This window comes from Medicago sativa, chromosome 1 (assembly GCF_051527215.1).
Source record: "Medicago sativa cultivar Bolivia chromosome 1, Bolivia_mono, whole genome shotgun sequence".
Lineage (NCBI taxonomy): Eukaryota > Viridiplantae > Streptophyta > Magnoliopsida > Fabales > Fabaceae > Medicago > Medicago sativa.
Window position 1 is genome coordinate 84,363,567 of NC_140749.1, and position 17,966 is coordinate 84,381,532.

General features: G+C 33.4%; 4 protein-coding genes across 6 annotated transcripts; 2 read left to right on the plus strand and 2 right to left on the minus strand.

The window, feature by feature from the left end:
- The first annotated feature begins 805 nt into the window (after positions 1-805).
- On the plus strand, positions 806-3,417 carry LOC146958371 (beta-carotene hydroxylase 2, chloroplastic-like). 2 transcript variants are annotated; one of them, XM_085739878.1, is made up of 7 exons: positions 806-1,447; positions 1,656-1,718; positions 1,805-1,876; positions 2,099-2,233; positions 2,388-2,513; positions 2,675-2,731; positions 3,125-3,417. In XM_085739878.1, exons 1-7 carry the CDS (start codon positions 1,049-1,051, stop codon positions 3,200-3,202), a joined length of 930 nt encoding a protein of 309 aa, XP_085596004.1. In that variant the 5' UTR covers positions 806-1,048; the 3' UTR covers positions 3,203-3,417. The 2 variants fall into 2 exon arrangements, with proteins under 2 accessions (XP_085596004.1, XP_085596005.1); XM_085739879.1 differs by having other exon boundaries at positions 892-1,447; positions 2,664-2,731.
- A 3,908-nt stretch (positions 3,418-7,325) lies between these two features.
- On the plus strand, positions 7,326-9,839 carry LOC146958372 (uncharacterized). Its single transcript, XM_085739882.1, has 2 exons — positions 7,326-7,524; positions 8,535-9,839. Exon 2 carries the CDS (start codon positions 8,935-8,937, stop codon positions 9,505-9,507), a length of 573 nt encoding a protein of 190 aa, XP_085596008.1. The 5' UTR covers positions 7,326-7,524; positions 8,535-8,934; the 3' UTR covers positions 9,508-9,839.
- A 782-nt stretch (positions 9,840-10,621) lies between these two features.
- On the minus strand, positions 10,622-16,466 carry LOC146958373 (uncharacterized). Of its 2 annotated transcripts, XM_085739881.1 has the most exons (5): positions 13,810-13,950; positions 13,154-13,230; positions 11,692-11,927; positions 11,180-11,441; positions 10,622-11,075 (listed from the first exon to the last, which is right to left on the minus strand). In XM_085739881.1, exons 3-5 carry the CDS (start codon positions 11,821-11,823, stop codon positions 10,825-10,827), a joined length of 645 nt encoding a protein of 214 aa, XP_085596007.1. In that variant the 5' UTR covers positions 11,824-11,927; positions 13,154-13,230; positions 13,810-13,950; the 3' UTR covers positions 10,622-10,824. The 2 variants fall into 2 exon arrangements, with proteins under 2 accessions (XP_085596007.1, XP_085596006.1); XM_085739880.1 differs by lacking the exon at positions 13,154-13,230 and having other exon boundaries at positions 13,810-16,466.
- Positions 13,644-16,736, minus strand: LOC146958374 (Protein kinase superfamily protein). Its single transcript, XM_085739877.1, has one exon. It carries the CDS (start codon positions 16,471-16,473, stop codon positions 13,975-13,977), a length of 2,499 nt encoding a protein of 832 aa, XP_085596003.1. The 5' UTR covers positions 16,474-16,736; the 3' UTR covers positions 13,644-13,974.
- Positions 16,737-17,966: the final 1,230 nt, after the last annotated feature.

Here is a 17,966-nt window from a genome sequence, read left to right on the forward strand (position 1 = left end):
TAGACAAAAAAAAAGACTATCACCGCATGTCTTTATTTATATGCTAAACAAGACAATAAAAATAGACAGACAATTTACAGAAGATAAACTATTTAAGGACCAAATTATAATATTTTCAATTATTTTTTTTGTCATCATATCTATTAAGTTGTCCATTTTAAAATGAAATGACATGGTGGACATCGACCGACTCAACACACAAGTCATATGCTAAAAAAAAATCGATTAAAAAACACCATCATAAAAATAATTTAATGAAGTTTATGTGAGTTTAACTAAGTTGATAGGAATAATGCATATTATTTATTGTGGTTGGAATTTGAAGTTATTCACCTTAAAAATGTAATTTCTAACCAATAAATTACTCGACCAAAAATAATAATAATAATTCAATGATAAATTGATAAGTTTTACGCTATAAATCCATTTGAATTAGCTTATGAAAAAAACCTTATTTAAATAAATAAATTTTTATGTTAAGTCATAAGTTTTTATCAACAAAAAAAATTGTATTCTCATATACTATTTTTTCTTTTCTTTTTTTAAAGGTTATAAGCTGTTTTTTCATACATTACCTTAACAAACTAATGAAAAATACATAAAAAAATTCCTTAAAAAAATAATACGTAAAAATTTAATATTTGGATAAACTCAAAATTAAATCAATCAGAAAACAAGCTAATTGAATTAACTAGCTCTCAGCTTGTGAGTAAAAATTATTTATTTCATTGAACTAAACCGAACCTTGAAATTGTTCTTTTTTTGGGGTGATATGTTAAATAGGCATTCCTTCTAAAAGACACTCAAGATCTTAAATTGTTCCACTAGTTTCTACTATTTTGTTTCCTTTCATTTCTTTTGTATATATTGTTTCACACTCAGCAACGCAACATCACAAAATTGTGGTTTATCTCCATCCATCCAATCCCTTCTCTCCTTTCACCCATTCATTGGCTTGTCTCTGTCTCACACCAACCTTCATTTCCCACTCATCCCTCTCTCTCTCTCTCTCTCTCTAACAACACTATCATCGTAACCTTTATTCTCCATGGCGGCTGAACTTTCCACCGCCACAACCTTAAAGCCCTACAATCTCCTCCAACCCTCAACTTCTTCCCCTTCCCCTAAAACAACCCCAACACTGTTCTTCACCCCCTTAAGAGGTTTCCGTCATAGCAAAATCCTTCGAACCCAAAGAACAAGAAAATCAACACGCTTCACCGTTTGTGTTCTAATGGAAGATCCAAAACACACTAACCAGATGAAAACAGAGGAAGAAATAGAACCTCCTAACAGTAAACCCAGCCCTCAATTTTTAGTTGCACAAAAATTGGCGAGAAAGAAGTCTCAAAGATTCACTTACCTAGTTGCAGCTGTAATGTCTAGCTTTGGTGTTACCTCTATGGCAATCTTAGCTGTTTATTATAGATTCTCATGGCAAATGGAGGTATATACGTAATATATATTGTTTGATTCACAGTGAATTTGATGAAATCACGATTTGACACCGTAATTTTGTAGGAGCTGAAAAATATACTAGCTTTTTATCAAAATTACTCTGATACACGGTCAAACTTACCGTCATTTCAAACATGCACTTAATTAGTTGCTTAAAGATCGTTTTTTGAATGATGTTTGGGTTGTTTGTATGATAGGGTAGTGGAGAGGTTCCTTGGTCTGAAATGTTTGGCACATTTGCCCTCTCAGTTGGTGCTGCTGTAAGTAATGTGACTATTTCTCAATTCAGCAATTGAAAATGAAATTGGTTAATTTTGGAGATTAAATTCAACATTGATTTTTTTAGGTAGGTATGGAATATTGGGCTAGATGGGCTCATGAGGTTCTATGGCATGCTTCCCTGTGGCACATGCATGAGGTCTGCTTCCGATTCTTCACCAGTCTTCCCATTTTCTCTTTTCTTTCACATGCAATCGTTCTATTTTAATTTTGTTTATGTGAATAAACAAATGCATTGGTCAAAATAATCACTTATTTTAATGAATACATAAATACATTATTCAAAATAGTTCCATGCTAACTTGAATATTTTGCCTTATACCAATAGCATTGAATCAAAGATGAATTTGTAATGTTGCAGTCACATCATCGACCAAGAGAGGGACCATTTGAGCTTAATGATGTTTTTGCTATAATCAACGCTGTTCCTGCAATTGCTCTTCTCTCATATGGTTTTTTTAACAAGGGATTGGTGCCTGGTCTCTGCTTTGGTGCAGTAAGTATATCTTTGAGAATCTACTTTTTTATTAGTAAATCCCTTAATTAACGGTTTCATTGGGATTTGTTTAATCTAATTTTTAATCATACAAGCGATTTTACGATAATACCCTGATTTATTCTCTGAAATGACATCCTCATCTTATGACTAGGGTCTTGGAATTACGGTGTTTGGGATTGCCTACATGTTTGTCCATGATGGATTGGTTCATAAGAGATTCCCTGTGGGTCCCATTGCCAACGTGCCCTACTTCACAAGAGTTGCTGCTGCTCACCAAGTAATTAAGAATTGCTTGAGTAGTGTTCAATATATTTTTACATTTTCTTAGCAAAATAAACAAAAGAAAATATGAGTGGCATGTGTGTGTGTTTATTTATTTTTATTTTTTGTGCAAATGGGATCTAATTTGGTGCCTTTGGTTTTGTTGTTTGTTTGCAGCTCCACCATTCGGACAAATTCAAAGGGGTGCCATATGGACTCTTTTTAGGACCAAAGGTCAGCCACATTCACATTCCCTCTTCTTGGTTTTTTTTTTGTTCATTAAAGTATTTTAGACTTGTCAAAAAAAATTAAGTAGTTTAGATGAATTGTATTCTTTTGTTAACTTGATTATTCATCAATTAAGTGTGGAGAAAAGAGAAAAACTGGTAATCTTCTATTGCATGTTTCAAATTGCATCTCAATATATCAAATGTCTATATACTTTCGCTAGTTGAGTAGTACTTATGGGGACAAAATTCAACTATAACTAAAATGTTCATTTCATTGAACTTTCGTGAGATTATATCAAGTTTACTCGCTATATAAAAAATTTAGTGTGCTCGTAGCCAAATTTGGATGCATTTTGTGGGTGCTAATAACACATTGCTTGGCTGACATATGGTGCAGGAAGTTGAAGAAGTGGGAGGGATAGAAGAGCTAGAGAAAGAGATAAGTAGGAGAACAAGATCATATACTGGCTCATGACAAATCAACCAGTACTAGAGCTGTTTAAAAGAATTTTGAGTGTGGAGAGCAATTCGATTAATGCATGGAATGATTTGAATGTTTTTGTTCATTTTTATACTTTTAGTAATAAATAATACAGCAGGATTTTTTTTTTTTTATTTCATCACAGCATGTTATTTTAATACAGGAAACGATAAGTGTCATTTGTTTAAAAGAGTAGCTAAACTTTCAAAGTCTTGTGCTCTTTTTAAGTTTTGAGATGTTTTTTTTTATTTTTTTTATTTTTTTTATAAAGATGACGGCCTAAGCCTATAAACAAAGAAAAACTACAAAGAAATCAATCAAGGGGTAACAATCCTCATAACATCAACTAACACTAAATGTCTAATCTGAGTCGAACTTGTCTCATAAATTTTTAGATTATAATCCAAAGAGCACACAATATTTGTTAAAGCATCTAAACACCGATTAGTCTCTCGATATGATTGAGAAACTTCAACATTCCAATCCATCTTCAATAAGCGACAAATTCTTTTAACCAACATTACACAACAGAATCTACATTCAATTAAACTGATCTAAATCTCATCCTTCTCGAATAACTCAAACCCTCCAACACTCTCCGTAGCTCAGCCATAAACACACTACAATCTCCAATGAATATAGCAAAACCGTCAATCCATTCTCCATCACTCTCTAATAATACCACTATAACGAGCTATATTTCATCTAATGAAATCTATCACACGTTGGCTATTTGGAAGTAATTTGGTTAGCCATTCTTTGCTTGATAATAATCTCCTGATAGCTTCAAAACGTGATTGACAAGATTAATTGATCTAACAAAATTGCTTTCATGCAACTTTTTATTCCTCCACGTCCACAAACAATGGCAAATATCTCTCCAATCTCCATTCTCCCTCCAACCCGCATCATGACTATAGAGCAGTTTTGAGATGTATTTTAGAATGCTAGCTTGTTTTTGCAGTGTTTGGTAAACAAAAAAAGCTAGCTTATAGCTTGTTGGACTAGCTTATAAGCTCGTTGGATGAAAACGTGATGTGTTTGGTAACAAGCTTTTCTCATGAGCTTATAGCGTTTTTTGAGAAGCTATTTCAAGTAGCTTTTTAGCTTATAGCTGGTAGCTTTTTATATTTTCTTCCAATTTTAACCTTTTATTAATATAGTTTAATTTAATTTTAATTAAAAAAACTACCCACATTCTTATTCAATTGCCCACGTTTAAAAAAAAAACTACCCACAATCTTTTTCAAATTTTCTTGTTCACTTTCTTTTTTACATACTCTTAATTCAATAATAAATAATTTTATATAAAATTTACAATAAAAGTTTAGAGTAAAATTCATTAAAAGAAAGTTTTGTTAAATAAAAAATTTCAATTGAATTCATAAATACATTTATCATTTGGGAGATGAAAATATTTTGAAATAAATTTAAACATTTAAAAAGAAATACATTAATTAACAAAAATTGTATATATGATTTATAAAAAAAAGATTGTCCTTTTACGTCATTTTATATTTATCAGCCACTTGAACAGCTAATTTTACCAAACACTTTTTATTTTAATAAGCTAACTTTTCAGCTATAAGCTATCAGCCATCAGCTACCAGCTAGCTTTTCAGCTATCAGCTATCAGCTAGCTTATAGCTTCTTTTTACCAAACACACCCTTATTAACATAGCAGAAGGTGCCTTTTAGCGTGCATGAACTTGTCAAGTTTCCCACGATATATTATAGAAATTTTCTAATGCATGAGTTTGTTTTTCTGTATGATTAAATATTGGCACAGGATGTTGTCATGAACTTTCCACATCATAGCATTTTTTTTGTCCATTCTCTTGCATTTTCTACAAAAAAAAAAAAAAAACTTTCGAAAAACTAATTCTTTATTTTGACAGAAAAAAGACTAATTCTTTGTAAATAACTGAATACTTGAGATGTTTGGGACATGATAGTATAAGTAAAAACATTTTAAATTGATTAAGGATAAGATGAGGTTTTCACATACTTTGTGGAGGTTGAAAGTCCAGCTGGAGGTATAAGGTAGGATTTTCCTTTGAAATTTAGTACAAAAATGACTTGTCGCAAGCCCATAGTAACAGTCCATTCTTTCTGAAAGCATACGCCCGTAACTTGAAAATTGCTCTTTACACTTTAGAAAATACTCTCCGACGGTCAAAGAACTAAATACCCCCAACGACAGTTAGCTACGGTTCGCCCATAAACTGAACGTTAAGGAGTGAATGACAATTATATGTCGTTGGTGGTAGTGAAGGTCGTTTTGAGGCGTGGGAGAGCAAATGAGCAATTTTGTTGGTGAGATGAGCAACATTCCCATAGTTTTCCATCATGGACCAACATATGAGGTGCAACCCACATTGTGTGAAAAGTTTAGGCAAATTGCAGTTTGGTCCTCATATTTTCACCATTTTATGGAGTTGGTTATCCTGTTTTAAAATTTTACAGTTTTAGTTCCTCCATTAAATATTTGGCATTAAATATGATGGTATGACATCATGCGAATGAAGTTTTCTAAAAAAATTTCTTTCAATTTCATTGATGTTAATCTTTTCTCATCATCAAATCATGAGAGTGAATTCTCTCCCGTGAGAGTCCCTCCAGTGAAATCCTAGCCTTTAGGGTCTGTTTGGTAGAGGTGAAATAGAGACGAGAGAGAAGGGGACGAGAGAGTTAGGAGAGAAACATGCAATTTCTGCAGTTTGGTATAGCTGAGAAATTGGAGAGAGAGATTGATTTCGCGTGGGACGCACTCAAGTTTGGTGTAGCCATTTATGCGAAGAAAGTGGGTAGAGAAAGCTTGGCTTCTTTAACATTTCCAACTTTGCCCTTGTCTTCAACCATTGTAGTGCTCTATTCCAAAACTTTGCTCTACCAAAACAACACAGATCTGAGTTGGAGAAGAAATATTCAATGATGCTCATTTTTTAAGGAAAATAAAAAGATCTTCAACAACCGTTATGCTCTATTTTGAGTGAAATTTATAATTTAAAAACAATTGTTTATTGGTAGATAAATGAAGGAAATGTCAAGATGCACTGACGAGAGAAATGCATTGGTTGGATCGGTTTCCCCTTCTTTTTATTCTTCTATATTTGAGTTGATCTTAAAAAATTAAACTAATAAATTAGTCCAATTAATTAATAATTGAAATAATTGAATTAATTCATTTAATAATTAATTAATCTAATAATGAGTTAAAGTAAGGATAAAGTAATATAATTATTATTTAAAATACTCAAAATTATATAAAGTACTAATTGAATTACTTAAATCATTTTTATGTGAGATTTTTAATCCAAGGGTATTTTTGTACTTTTTAATATAATCAACATTTCTCTCTACTCTATTTCTTATCTCTTTCTTTCCTACCAAACAATCCATCAAATCTACTCTATTTCTTACCTTTTTCTATCTTCTCAAACTCTCTTTTATCTATTTCTCTCTTCACAACTGCTCCTATAAACCAAACACACCATTAGTGAAAAGTACACCGAAGTGAATTCATTCCCTTAAGCAAAATCATTTAAAACATATCACATCATCAACTTTTAGTTCAAAAATATGATTGAAGTATCAAAATTATCGAATTTTAAAATAAGGAGTCTAGAAACAATGTGATTTCCATATAAACCGAAATTAAGCTAGTAAAAAAAAGGCTTAGAAACAATGATTTGGTTCTAAATTAGTAAGTGATATTCACTCAATATTAAAATTTGTTCAAAAAAAAAATTACTCAATAAAAAATGAAAAGGATCTTAAAAAAAAAATTAAATGAAAAGGAAAAATTGTAGAACAAAATCTGAACCGTCCCCTTTATCCACTTAGAAAGAAGGCCCGATAACCCGGCCAGGGTGAGACCCAAATGCCCCACAAACTCTTTTAGATGGGTCCCACACCAAACCAAAACGGGGCCACGTGTCCATGTAAACCCAAACAAACACGATATATCACTGCGGAAAAAAGAAAAGTCAGATTTTTTTTTATATTTCTGGAATGTCCTTTATCATTCAGCTTACACGTGTTCAAACATCATTCGACAGTGACACCGTTGTGTTGTTTTTTCCTCTCTCATATGTTATCGGTTTGGTTTCTTCTTATATCTCTTCTCGTTTCTTTCACATTCTCTCTCTTTCTCTCTCTTCAGTTTTTCACTTTCTTTTCCTACCCAACTACATTTTCTCTTCCTCTAGATCCAACCACTAACAATCACTTCTCGTTTATTCAATCTACCTCTCAAATCACCACTCTCATCAGGTCTTGTCTCCAATTTCTCTCTCTCTATGCCATTCCCTCAGGTTTGTTTCATTCATCATTTTCTCCTTCAAATTTTGCCTTTTTTGTTTTGTTTTTAACTTTTTTGTTGAATTTTGATTTGATTGTATTTGGATCTGGTTTTGATTCATAATTCGAGTGATTCAATTTGAGGAAATTTGAAAATTTTATATTTTGGGTCGTAGATCTTGTGATTTTTGTAATTTGGGGTTATGAATTTTACTTGAATTGAGTTTATTGATGTGTTTTTTTATGAATTAGGTGGATCTGATTAGGGTTTCGATGTTTTTGTTATTTTTAGGGTTTCTTTTGTTGCAAATAGATTTGCAGGAATGAAAATTGGGTGTTATGTTATTTTGTTTATTGAAAAAACATTTAATCAAGCTTACTGAATATAATTGGCTTAAAGTTTGCTGCGTGTTCTGTTAAATCAATGATAATTCATTGTGTTTATACATTATAGAAGTCATTGAATGACTTCAATTTTCAGTGTTTGTTGTTCAATTTTGATATTTGTTAGGTGAGTTAGATGTTGGTATTCAATTTAAGTGTCTCTTGTATTAACCTGTTAACATTTCATGTTAAGTACTAGTCTATTGTACACTTGGTTGGTTAAACCAGGTTGATCTGACATGTTCATCTCTTATCTGTTTCTCATATTGATCAATACTTAATTTGTTTTATTAAGTTTTTTTTTTTTATAATGATTAGTTACCACTGCAAGCAGATCCTATTACAATAATATACATGTTAAGTAGGTATATCAAATAATAATGCACAGATATATAGAGGAAATTATTTATCACGATTTATGTATATCATTTGTATTCCCAAGTATTGTCTGTTATTGTAACTGTGTTTATATATGTACTCTTAAATATCATTTGATGGATACGTTTAAAGTAATTTTCGTTTGTGGTGACTGGTGAGATATTTTCATTCCTCTAAAAGTGAATTTTAATGTTATCTACCTGTAAATGAATTGTATATCTTATGTTTGTAACCACTTTGAGTTTTTCCCCTTAAACTGCAGTTGGGAAGGGTGTACTGGAGTCGGAGTGTTGGTTTTGGTAGCAAATTTATTAACAGTATTGCAGACCTGTTGGCCTTTTCGGGATGGGCGAGTGCAAGTGTTGTTGTAAGTTAGGAAGAATGGGGCCAAGGGATGGATCTAAGAGTGCTTATGAATTTTCTTTGATGTTGTCTCCTGTCGTTTCTTTCTGGGATTGCATAGTTCGTAAAATGAGGTATTCCTACAGACCTGAGTGGGTGTAGTGGTTGGTAATTTTCGTTAGTACTAGTCTTGATACTTCAACTAATTAGAATTTATTATTAGCATAATAGTTTAGGGGATTAAAGTTATAGAAAATGTATACAACTCTATAGGAGTTTGCTTGAAGAATAGGGTTTCAGAACAATCATTTTAAGTATTTATGTCGTTATTAAGTTCAATGGATAACATGGCATGTAATAAAGGGCAACAACATGTGAGAAAGACAAAGAAGAAGCAGGTGAAAGATGAGTTGGATCGTCTCAAACAAGCTGAAAAGAAAAAGAGACGGTTGGAAAAAGCTCTAGCTACTTCTGCTGCCATCATATCGGAACTGGAAAAAAAGAAACAGAAAAAGAAAGAAGAACAACAAAGACTTGATGAAGAGGGTGCTGCAATTGCGGAAGCCGTCGCTCTGCATGTTCTACTTGATGAAGACTCGGATGATTCATATAAGGTTGAGTGCAAGACCTGGGATGATTATAATAATAATCTTGATTTCTTCATGGGTGGGAAAAGAGCTTGCTTTCCTAATCTAGATGGTGGCACATGGTCCGTCACTTCCCAAAACGGCAAGTGGTCTATCTCGTCCGGGCCTTTTGAAAACAATGTGCACGAACCGCTTTACGAAGCAGGATGGGATCCTACAAGATTCTCTGTTGATCTTATAGCAGCACAAGCAGTTAGATCACTCCACATTGCAGAGAATGCAGATGAGGATAGGATTCTCTTCTAATGGAATGCTTGAATGTCGGATTAGCCGTCTCTTTGCTGGTGACTTGAGTCTTTTGTTACTTTACTGGAGGTCTTTCATGTGTATATAACTATATTTTTTATTATATATCGTGAGTCTTGTGTTTGTGAAACAACACATTCTGCTTGAGCTGTGATTTGAACAATTTGGCAGTGGCACCATGTTTTATTCTGATTTTATTTACCTGTATGTGGGCCTGCTAATTTTCTATGTGGTGATGACTTTCATACTCGAGTATTTGTAGGCAACTATACTTTTTTTTGAGCTGATTATCAATGACAATAATATAAGTAGAGGCCTCATGGTTTACTATACTTGCCCTGTTGAATTTTGTATTTATTTTGACAATCTTGTGGTGATCCTAGTACTGATGTACTTTCACTGTTGTATTCATTCATTTTGCTATGCTAAAAATAATTATTCTTTTTGCAAATGGAGTTTATGACATCATGCCTTTTGACTTAAGCAATTTTGGTGCTCAGCAAAGTGATCCAGATTACATCATGGCTTACGTGATTAGATAAATTCTGAGATTTGCTGTTTTTGTAATGCCGTGTGATTAGAGGCAAATGGATAGCGTTGCATAAGCTACTAAGTGCTATTGTAGTATCTTTTTCTACCAAAACAAAAGTATTGTACTCCAAAGTCATGCATCATTATCTTATTAGACATCTCAATTCAAATGTCAGGTTAGTGCAAGGTCATTGCACAACAATCTGTATAAATAAAAGCATATGTATTTCAGTTATCTTCTTTTAATCAAGTCAATATGCTACCTTGAGAGTATGCTCTCTATCTAATACCCCTATCATATGCATATGATCTTTATTTCTCTTATCCATGGATTTTGATCATCTTTTGCAGCAAGCTTAAATATTACTTAGTCACGAACTCATATTTGACCTTACATAGTTTTTGGTAAAAAGCATTTATATAGGATGCTTTGTTAACTGCAAAGCACCAAATTCAATCACCATGGGATTTGACTCCAATCTGCTTAAAATCAAGTCAGATTAAGAATAAACAATACAATCATTTTTTCAGTAAACATTCAAAAAACATAGCACCAACAAAAAAAGAGTTGAACAAGACATAATAATAACTGTACATTGTTTTTATAACCAATGAATAACATGTAAAAAATTGCACTTTCTGATTCAAATGCATGTACATGTAGTAAACCTATGCTAGCTTCCACTACTATGTGAAAAGGTAAACTTTGGGGTAACATTGCCTTGTCATGTTATTTTTCGTACTTATTGTTGAGGCTCAACTTCACTTGAAGTCCCAGCTTCTGAACTACTTAGAAGTAGACGGTTTTACACCATTGGTGATAGGCTTTTTCAACCAAACAGCTTGAACTCCAGGAAATTCTCCTCTAGGGGAATCATCCATATCAGTTTTAACATTATTTGTAACACAAAAAAGGAATCGACATGCTGATTTGCTTGCTGATACAATCTCTGTTTTCGCTTGCCGGAATCTTGATGCTGTACACCCAGCCACTTCCATAGTAACATCACCAACATTAGCAAACCTGTTAACCCAACCTGTCATGAAAAATATAATAAAAAAGCAATAATTCATCACAAAATTCACCAACATTAGAAAACATAGGTAACAAAAGCAATATTAAATAAAAGTAGTTATTTACCTGGAGGTTTTGGCACACCTAGTCTTGCACAAAATTCATCACAGAAGTGATTGCAGTTTTTGGAGAAGAGATCATAAGAATTTCCAGGCCACTCTTTACTAAGCTCCCTTAGTATTTGATTTACCTTGAAAATATTGTAGTTTGTTTTCCCTAGAACAAGCGATTGTCGATATGTAAACCTTGCATTCTTCGTTGAAGGACAACTAAAAACTCCAGTACCCTCCTCACAGAATCCAAATGACCATTCATCATCTCCATAAACCTGTCACAGTTCCACAAACAATCATCTTATTATGTCATAGACCTATCAATATCAAATGTTGCACATAATCTATCTACTTATTGTGTTCTTGCACATAATCTTTACTACTGGTATACCACTTTAAGGGAAACTCAAGATTCAAGACTCTATTCACAGTTACAATTATCAAACAACAAAAACAATGGCACATTTCTATATTCTATTCCTAAAGTGAACAAAAAGAAAGAAACGAGAGGCAGTGGATTAAGACCTGAACTGCGCCGTGGAATATACCACCGAGACCAATACCATTCTTGAAGATCTTGTTGATGTGAACAACGGTGTTGTTCGTCTTCTCCGAACCATTGGTCAAGTCGTAGACGTGAAGTGTAACTTTCGCCATCTTCAACAAAAATCTGAGTGAGATTCGTAAACTCTATCTATGTATCTGGGGTTTGAATCAGAGTTAGATTCTGCTGCAAGAATCCTTGAACTTAATTTCTATCCCTGCCATTATCAAAAGTGAAAATCTTTCTTGAATTTGTATTTGAGAGGGAACACATAAAACTGTGGCATCTACTTTGGCGCTGATCATTTTAATTTATTGCTAATGCTGCTTAATCCCTTGGACATGTGTCTTTTTCAGGTTGAAAGAGTTTAATGGTTGAGAGAATTTGAGACAAGATTGAAAGAAAAAAAGCTTTTTATGAATATGCAATTGATTAAAACAGTGTATAATACATTACTAGTATTGATTTATAGAGAGCAATTAAAAACTATGACTAGTGTAACTAACTAACTAACTAACATATTGGTAACTGTTATAACAGAATTACTAACTAACCGCCAACTTATAGAAATACTAATACCATAATAGAATGTTTCTGAATACTGCAAAATGCACTTTTCTCATAGTGACATATTGTTGTAGCATTTCGTTCTTCTAGGATATGTTTGGATTGGTAGAATATAGTGAAATATTATAATATTCTATTGTTTTGATATTTTTAAAAATGATGAGATCAATTCCATGGTATATCTTAATATCTATCTAAATTTTGTTCTATTCCATCAACAAATATTCAAACTATGGAATAGTACCTATGTTTTCTTTCAGTCCACTCAGCTTCATTTCTTTACACTTTATTTCATTACATACCACTTATCAAAATATACTGCAATTTCTATTTGATTAATTAAACGTCTTTTTTCTTTATTAGCCTCTTCAGATATGTTCTTTTTGCTACCATTATTTGGTGTAGGTGAGGGATCTTACAACACCATGAGAATTTCTATTTTAATAAAGAAAAACAATTGCTGTTGTCTGTTAGCTGTAAAGTCCAAATCTATGGACCCAAGTCACAATATTTACTTGAGTGTTTGGTGAAATATATATGGAGCACCGAGAAGTATGTCAATACTCAAAAGCAATGTTTTAAAAACCGCACCGAACTCGATAGTTCAATCCCTGTGATTCAGTACTATCTACAACTCAGTTATTTGAATGATTCGATCACAATGTCGTCTCAATTCGAGTAATTTAAAACAGTTGAACCATAATTTAGATGTTTCGGTCTCACAAGTTCAATCTCTGATTTAGTTTTTAAAAACATTGGTGAGAAAGAGAAAAAGTTGAAAACAACTTCTCCCTAAAAAGTGCTATTTTGAGTGGAAACTACACGCCTAATTGACTTATTCTATTTGTCCCACACATGTTATATATTTGCACGCACCTTCTTTTTGGTTGGATCCCAATAAATTCATACCACCTATGGCGGCAAAAAGGCATCTCCATTTTCTTCATCCGGTCCTACTTGATCACATGTTTTATACTGTTATGGTTAGTGATTACATGCTATTCCCTACAGTTCAAATCTTATCATTGAGCCTTTAATTATAAATTTATTATCTTATTCTTACATTATTTATAAATATTTTTTACCACTTGTTATGTATTTGTCACATGCAATTTCAATTAGAGTGTTAAACAATGAGCACTTGTTCAGCAAGTGCTCCATGGTGAAAAATTATGTTAAAAAACCTTTCAGTTATCATGAAATTCTAAAAGAAAACATTAAACATCTAATTCTTCATCTACTGGAGCACTAAGGATTGGAATTGAAATCAGACATAATTCCAATTTTATCATACAAACAGACCTTAAAGAAACCTACAGCTGAACACAACTATGAGTCTATGACTGAATCAGCTCTAGAATTAATAGTGGCTGCATAACATGAATATATCATACTACAACAATGATATTCAAATACATAATGTTATCCTGTATAAGGAGCCTAAAGCAGCCTTTTGTTAGTAAATGTTAAATGAAAAGATAAATTACATGTATATAAATAAAAAAATCAAAGCCTAGACAATGGTGTTATACCTTATAATCAATGATTTTTATTACATCAGAATGAACTTGTTATATTTGCAGTATGCACCTCTCTCTATCTTCCTTCATCTCCGATGTCGAGGGAAAGGGACCCTGGTAATCGAATATCGACCGTGAGATAAATAAAGCGTGGCCAACAATTATTTCAGTCATGATTCATCTGCCATCATTATTCATTAGCTGCGAAAACACTCGGCTAGTACTTATGTCTGAATAATCATTATCATAATTTCTCTCTATTCTACTGGTAGAATTTTCAGGAACAATTGTTGTTGTTTCATTAACTGCTTCACTAGCACTGCTATTACTTTCTTGGAGCTGAAGTGCATATTCCAAATTCCACAAGACATCACCCATGGTTGGTCTATCAACACCATATTCAGCCAAACATTTCTCCGCTGTCTCACCAAATTTCTTCAATGACCTTGGTTTAATATCTCCAACAAGATGAGGGTCAACAATATGATCCAGCATTCCCTTCTGCAGCCACTCAATTGCCCATTCTGCTAAATTCACCTGTTCCCTAGTCAGTTGTGGATCAACAGCAGGTCTGCCACAAAGAACCTCAAAAAGCACAACCCCAAATGAATACACATCTGATTTATCCGTAAGCTGTTGCCTTCGGTAATACTCGGGATCAAGATAACCAAAACTACCTTTCACACCGGTACTCACATGTGTTTCATCGAGGCTCGGACCTGATCTCGATAGACCGAAATCAGCAACCTTGGCCACATTATCTTCATCGATCAATATGTTGGTCGATTTAATGTCGCGGTGGATGATTCCTTGAGCAAAACCGGTGTGAAGATAGTGCAGACCTCTAGCTGAACCAATGCATATCTCAAGCCGCTGCTTCCAAGAGAGAGGGGATTGTCGCGACGAACCATATAAATGCTTTTTCAATGGACCCTTTTCTACATACTCATACACAAGTATCATTTCTGAATTTTCTTCACAGAAACCAACCAGTGATACAAGATGTCGATGGCGAATTTTTGATAAAATTGTTATTTCAGTGTGGAATTCTGGAAGGCCTTGTCTTGAACCTGGCATACCTCTCTTGACAGCAACTTTTACATTGTCTCTGAGTACTCCTTTGTAGACCATACCAAATCCACCAGAGCCTATAATCAAATTTCTATCAAAATTGTTTGTTGCTGATTGTATTTCAGCAAAAGGAATCTTCATTCCAAGATATCCATAAGAACCATGTTCAGATGTTCTACTAAGGGAACTCCCTCCAAACATACGCAAAGGCGTCCATCCAACACTTTCCACTGAACTTTCTTTTGATTTTTTCTTCCTGCATCTGGTAGCAAGTAGAAAAATAGTCACAACAAAAAATGCGATGACGATTCCTCCAACAATTGAACCTATCAACTCCCATAAATGCTTCCTCCCGTGCACAATATTAGTATCATCGACATCGTTGACCATCTTCATTATCTCTGCACCATTCAATATGGCATTAATCCTAATAGAACTACTCAGGTCAGAAGGACCAACACTTATTTGAATAGCACTTGAATCGTCTGAATTAGCAACAAAATCCACATAGACCGGTGATGCAAGAGTGTGGAATGTAAGTGCTGACAAATCAAGATCCTTATATGCAATGTAACCATTGATATACACATCAAAGTAAAGCAAATTGAGCGAAGTGCTAACAATATCACAGAAATGCAACCGAATCAAATGTGAAACGCCATCACGAGCCACAGGAAAATTCCATGTTATGTTAAACCTTGAAGCTAAACTTGAGTTTTCCCTATTCATCTGTTGAGCAGTCATGTAAACATTTTCAGGCGCGATCTCTGGAGTAGCACCTCCCTTCTGGTAATCAGGTGTATGAGTGCTTACTGCATGTTTAGCTGCTTCCTTAAAAACCAAATAATCCTCATCAGGAATCCAAGTCCTCCAAAGGGTATCATTAAAAGGAGTTATTTTCATACCTCCTACATTAATCCTATGAACAGTTTCCAAAACCTGAGATGAAAGATTTCTATACTCTTCCACACCAGAAGGACCAACCAACCTTGTTCCATAATCTATAACAAAATCTTCAGGAGCAGTAAACACTTCCACAGCATTTACATATCCAAAACCTGATTTAAAGGGTCTAAACAAAATTTCAAGCAAATTTGATTCAACCTTCAAAATAAACTCTTTAATTATCACATCATTAGGTGGCTTAATTTGACTTAGAATTGAAATTCCATTAACCAAGACACTAAATTTTGCAGATTTCAAGTCAAAACTTTGATCTTTAAACGGAAAGAAATGAAAACGAATCAAATGAGTACCATTTTTCTTCATGTTGAACTTGTATCTCCCAGTGGTAATGAAAACTCTGGCTGTGTGATACAAAGTTTGTATATTTGGAGATGGGTTTTTGTTTGTGAGAGAAATGGAATCATCAGAAGAGAGAAAATTTGAGCCTGGTTTGGTTGAATCACTCATGAAGACTCTATTGAAAAGAGAAGCATTGTTGTGTGATCCACAGTTAATTAAGTAGTTGTCTATAGGAACAAAGGAAAATGAACAAGGTAGAAAGAAGAGAAAGATGAAAAGGATAAGGTTTTGTGTCTCCATGAAAGAAGGGTTTGGTCTTTTGAGTTGTTCAAGTTTGTGAGGAAAACTCATGTGACTCATGAGAAGTGTGAGAGAGGATACTTAAGAGAAGAGTGAACAAAACTGCAACAAAAAAGGACAAGAGAAACAGTGACTAGATTTTAGAAGAAGATATAAAATAAAATATAGTAGTACATAAATGGATTTGGTTACAGAAGTCAAAGGTACTAGTACTAACTACTCATGTTTTTTCAATTTGCTTTTGTTGGTAATTTTTGTTTTGAAAAAAGTCATCATTTTTGGACATTTCACACTATCCTACAATAGTTTGCTTTACCATGCTATGAGTCTATGACATAAATAAGGGTAGGAGAACTATAAATATGAAAGAAAGTAAAATGACTTTAGGTAAATCACTCTGTTCTTGGAGAGGAATTATAATTTTAATATTAGATGGGCCAAAGAAGGAAATGGGACCAGACATAAGTTTTTCTCCTTAAGAAAGCTCTTTTTGCATGTATGCTGCCAGTGCCAGCCTTATACTATGTGGGACCTACACTTTAAATTAAAAATATTTTTAGCATCCGAGATGTATTGATATATGACACGTGTTAGTGTCCGACAATGATATATCATCGTCATTGTTATTTTAATGTTCGTGTATATGTCAATGTTTCATTGTTCGTATCTTATTATTATACATGAAAATTTGTTCAAAATATTGCTTAAGTTATATATATCAAAGTATTTGCCAACCAAACATCCCACTATGAATGGTAGTTTACAGATCACACTCAGAGGTTGAAGTTGGCATCAATTTCCTGGGCTGAGATAAGGTCATGGACCTTTGTAACTAAAGCCACCAATTGGCAAGCATATTATAGTGAATGTGCCGCTCAATCCTTATCTGAGGAAATAGTAGGGTACTGTTATTAATTCTGATTATCTGGTGCATGCCAGCTTCACATAAGGCAGTGCCTGATTAATTTATTCTTTGGGTATTTCTTGCACTATAGTATAGTATATACTCTAATTCTGCTTAGTGCTTGGTGGAATTTTAGTATTGTTGCCACATGGCATTTGCGTAGTCCCCCAATGGCTCCATAGTTTACATGATCCCTCTCTTTTTTGTGTGTGGTAGAAACTATATGATCCCTCTTTCTCACCTTCGAATTATATGCTTTATAAACACATACATACTTTGATAAACTCTCAACAATAATTCCTACTTCTTCAAACGACTATGCTAAGTTAGAAACTTTGTACTTCATATGTGGGTTTCATAACTCTTTCATATAGAGTGTTATATGTGGCAAAAAGACATTTGAGACTAAAATGCTTTGAAAAACATAAGTAAAAGCAAGAAGTATAAAAACATAGCTAAATTGGGAGTAAAAAACTCATTTGATCGATTGTGTCCGAAATGAAATTTATTAGTGGTATTTATAAACAAAACTACATGACCTAAAATTCCATTAGCCACGAATGTGGCCAACAAAGATAGTGATATGATTGTTGTTACTCTTTTAAACTAATGTGTGTGAAATGTGATTGTTGTCTTGTATACGTTATGT

Bases quoted from the DNA above. Each gene is read 5' to 3' on its own strand.
- LOC146958371 (XM_085739878.1), top strand. From the start codon at position 1,049: ATGGCGGCTGAACTTTCCACCGCCACAACCTTAAAGCCCTACAATCTC. The intron at 1,448-1,655 runs GTATATACGTAA...TTTGTATGATAG, and splicing joins GATTCTCATGGCAAATGGAG to GGTAGTGGAGAGGTTCCTTG. The intron at 1,719-1,804 runs GTAAGTAATGTG...TGATTTTTTTAG, and splicing joins CCCTCTCAGTTGGTGCTGCT to GTAGGTATGGAATATTGGGC.
- LOC146958372 (XM_085739882.1), top strand. From the start codon at position 8,935: ATGTCGTTATTAAGTTCAATGGATAACATGGCATGTAATAAAGGGCAA.
- LOC146958373 (XM_085739880.1), bottom strand. From the start codon at position 11,823: ATGGCGAAAGTTACACTTCACGTCTACGACTTGACCAATGGTTCGGAG. The intron at 11,442-11,691 runs GTCTTAATCCAC...GAACTGTGACAG, and splicing joins TATTCCACGGCGCAGTTCAG to GTTTATGGAGATGATGAATG. The intron at 11,076-11,179 runs GTAAATAACTAC...TTTTCATGACAG, and splicing joins AGGTGTGCCAAAACCTCCAG to GTTGGGTTAACAGGTTTGCT.
- LOC146958374 (XM_085739877.1), bottom strand. From the start codon at position 16,473: ATGAGTCACATGAGTTTTCCTCACAAACTTGAACAACTCAAAAGACCA.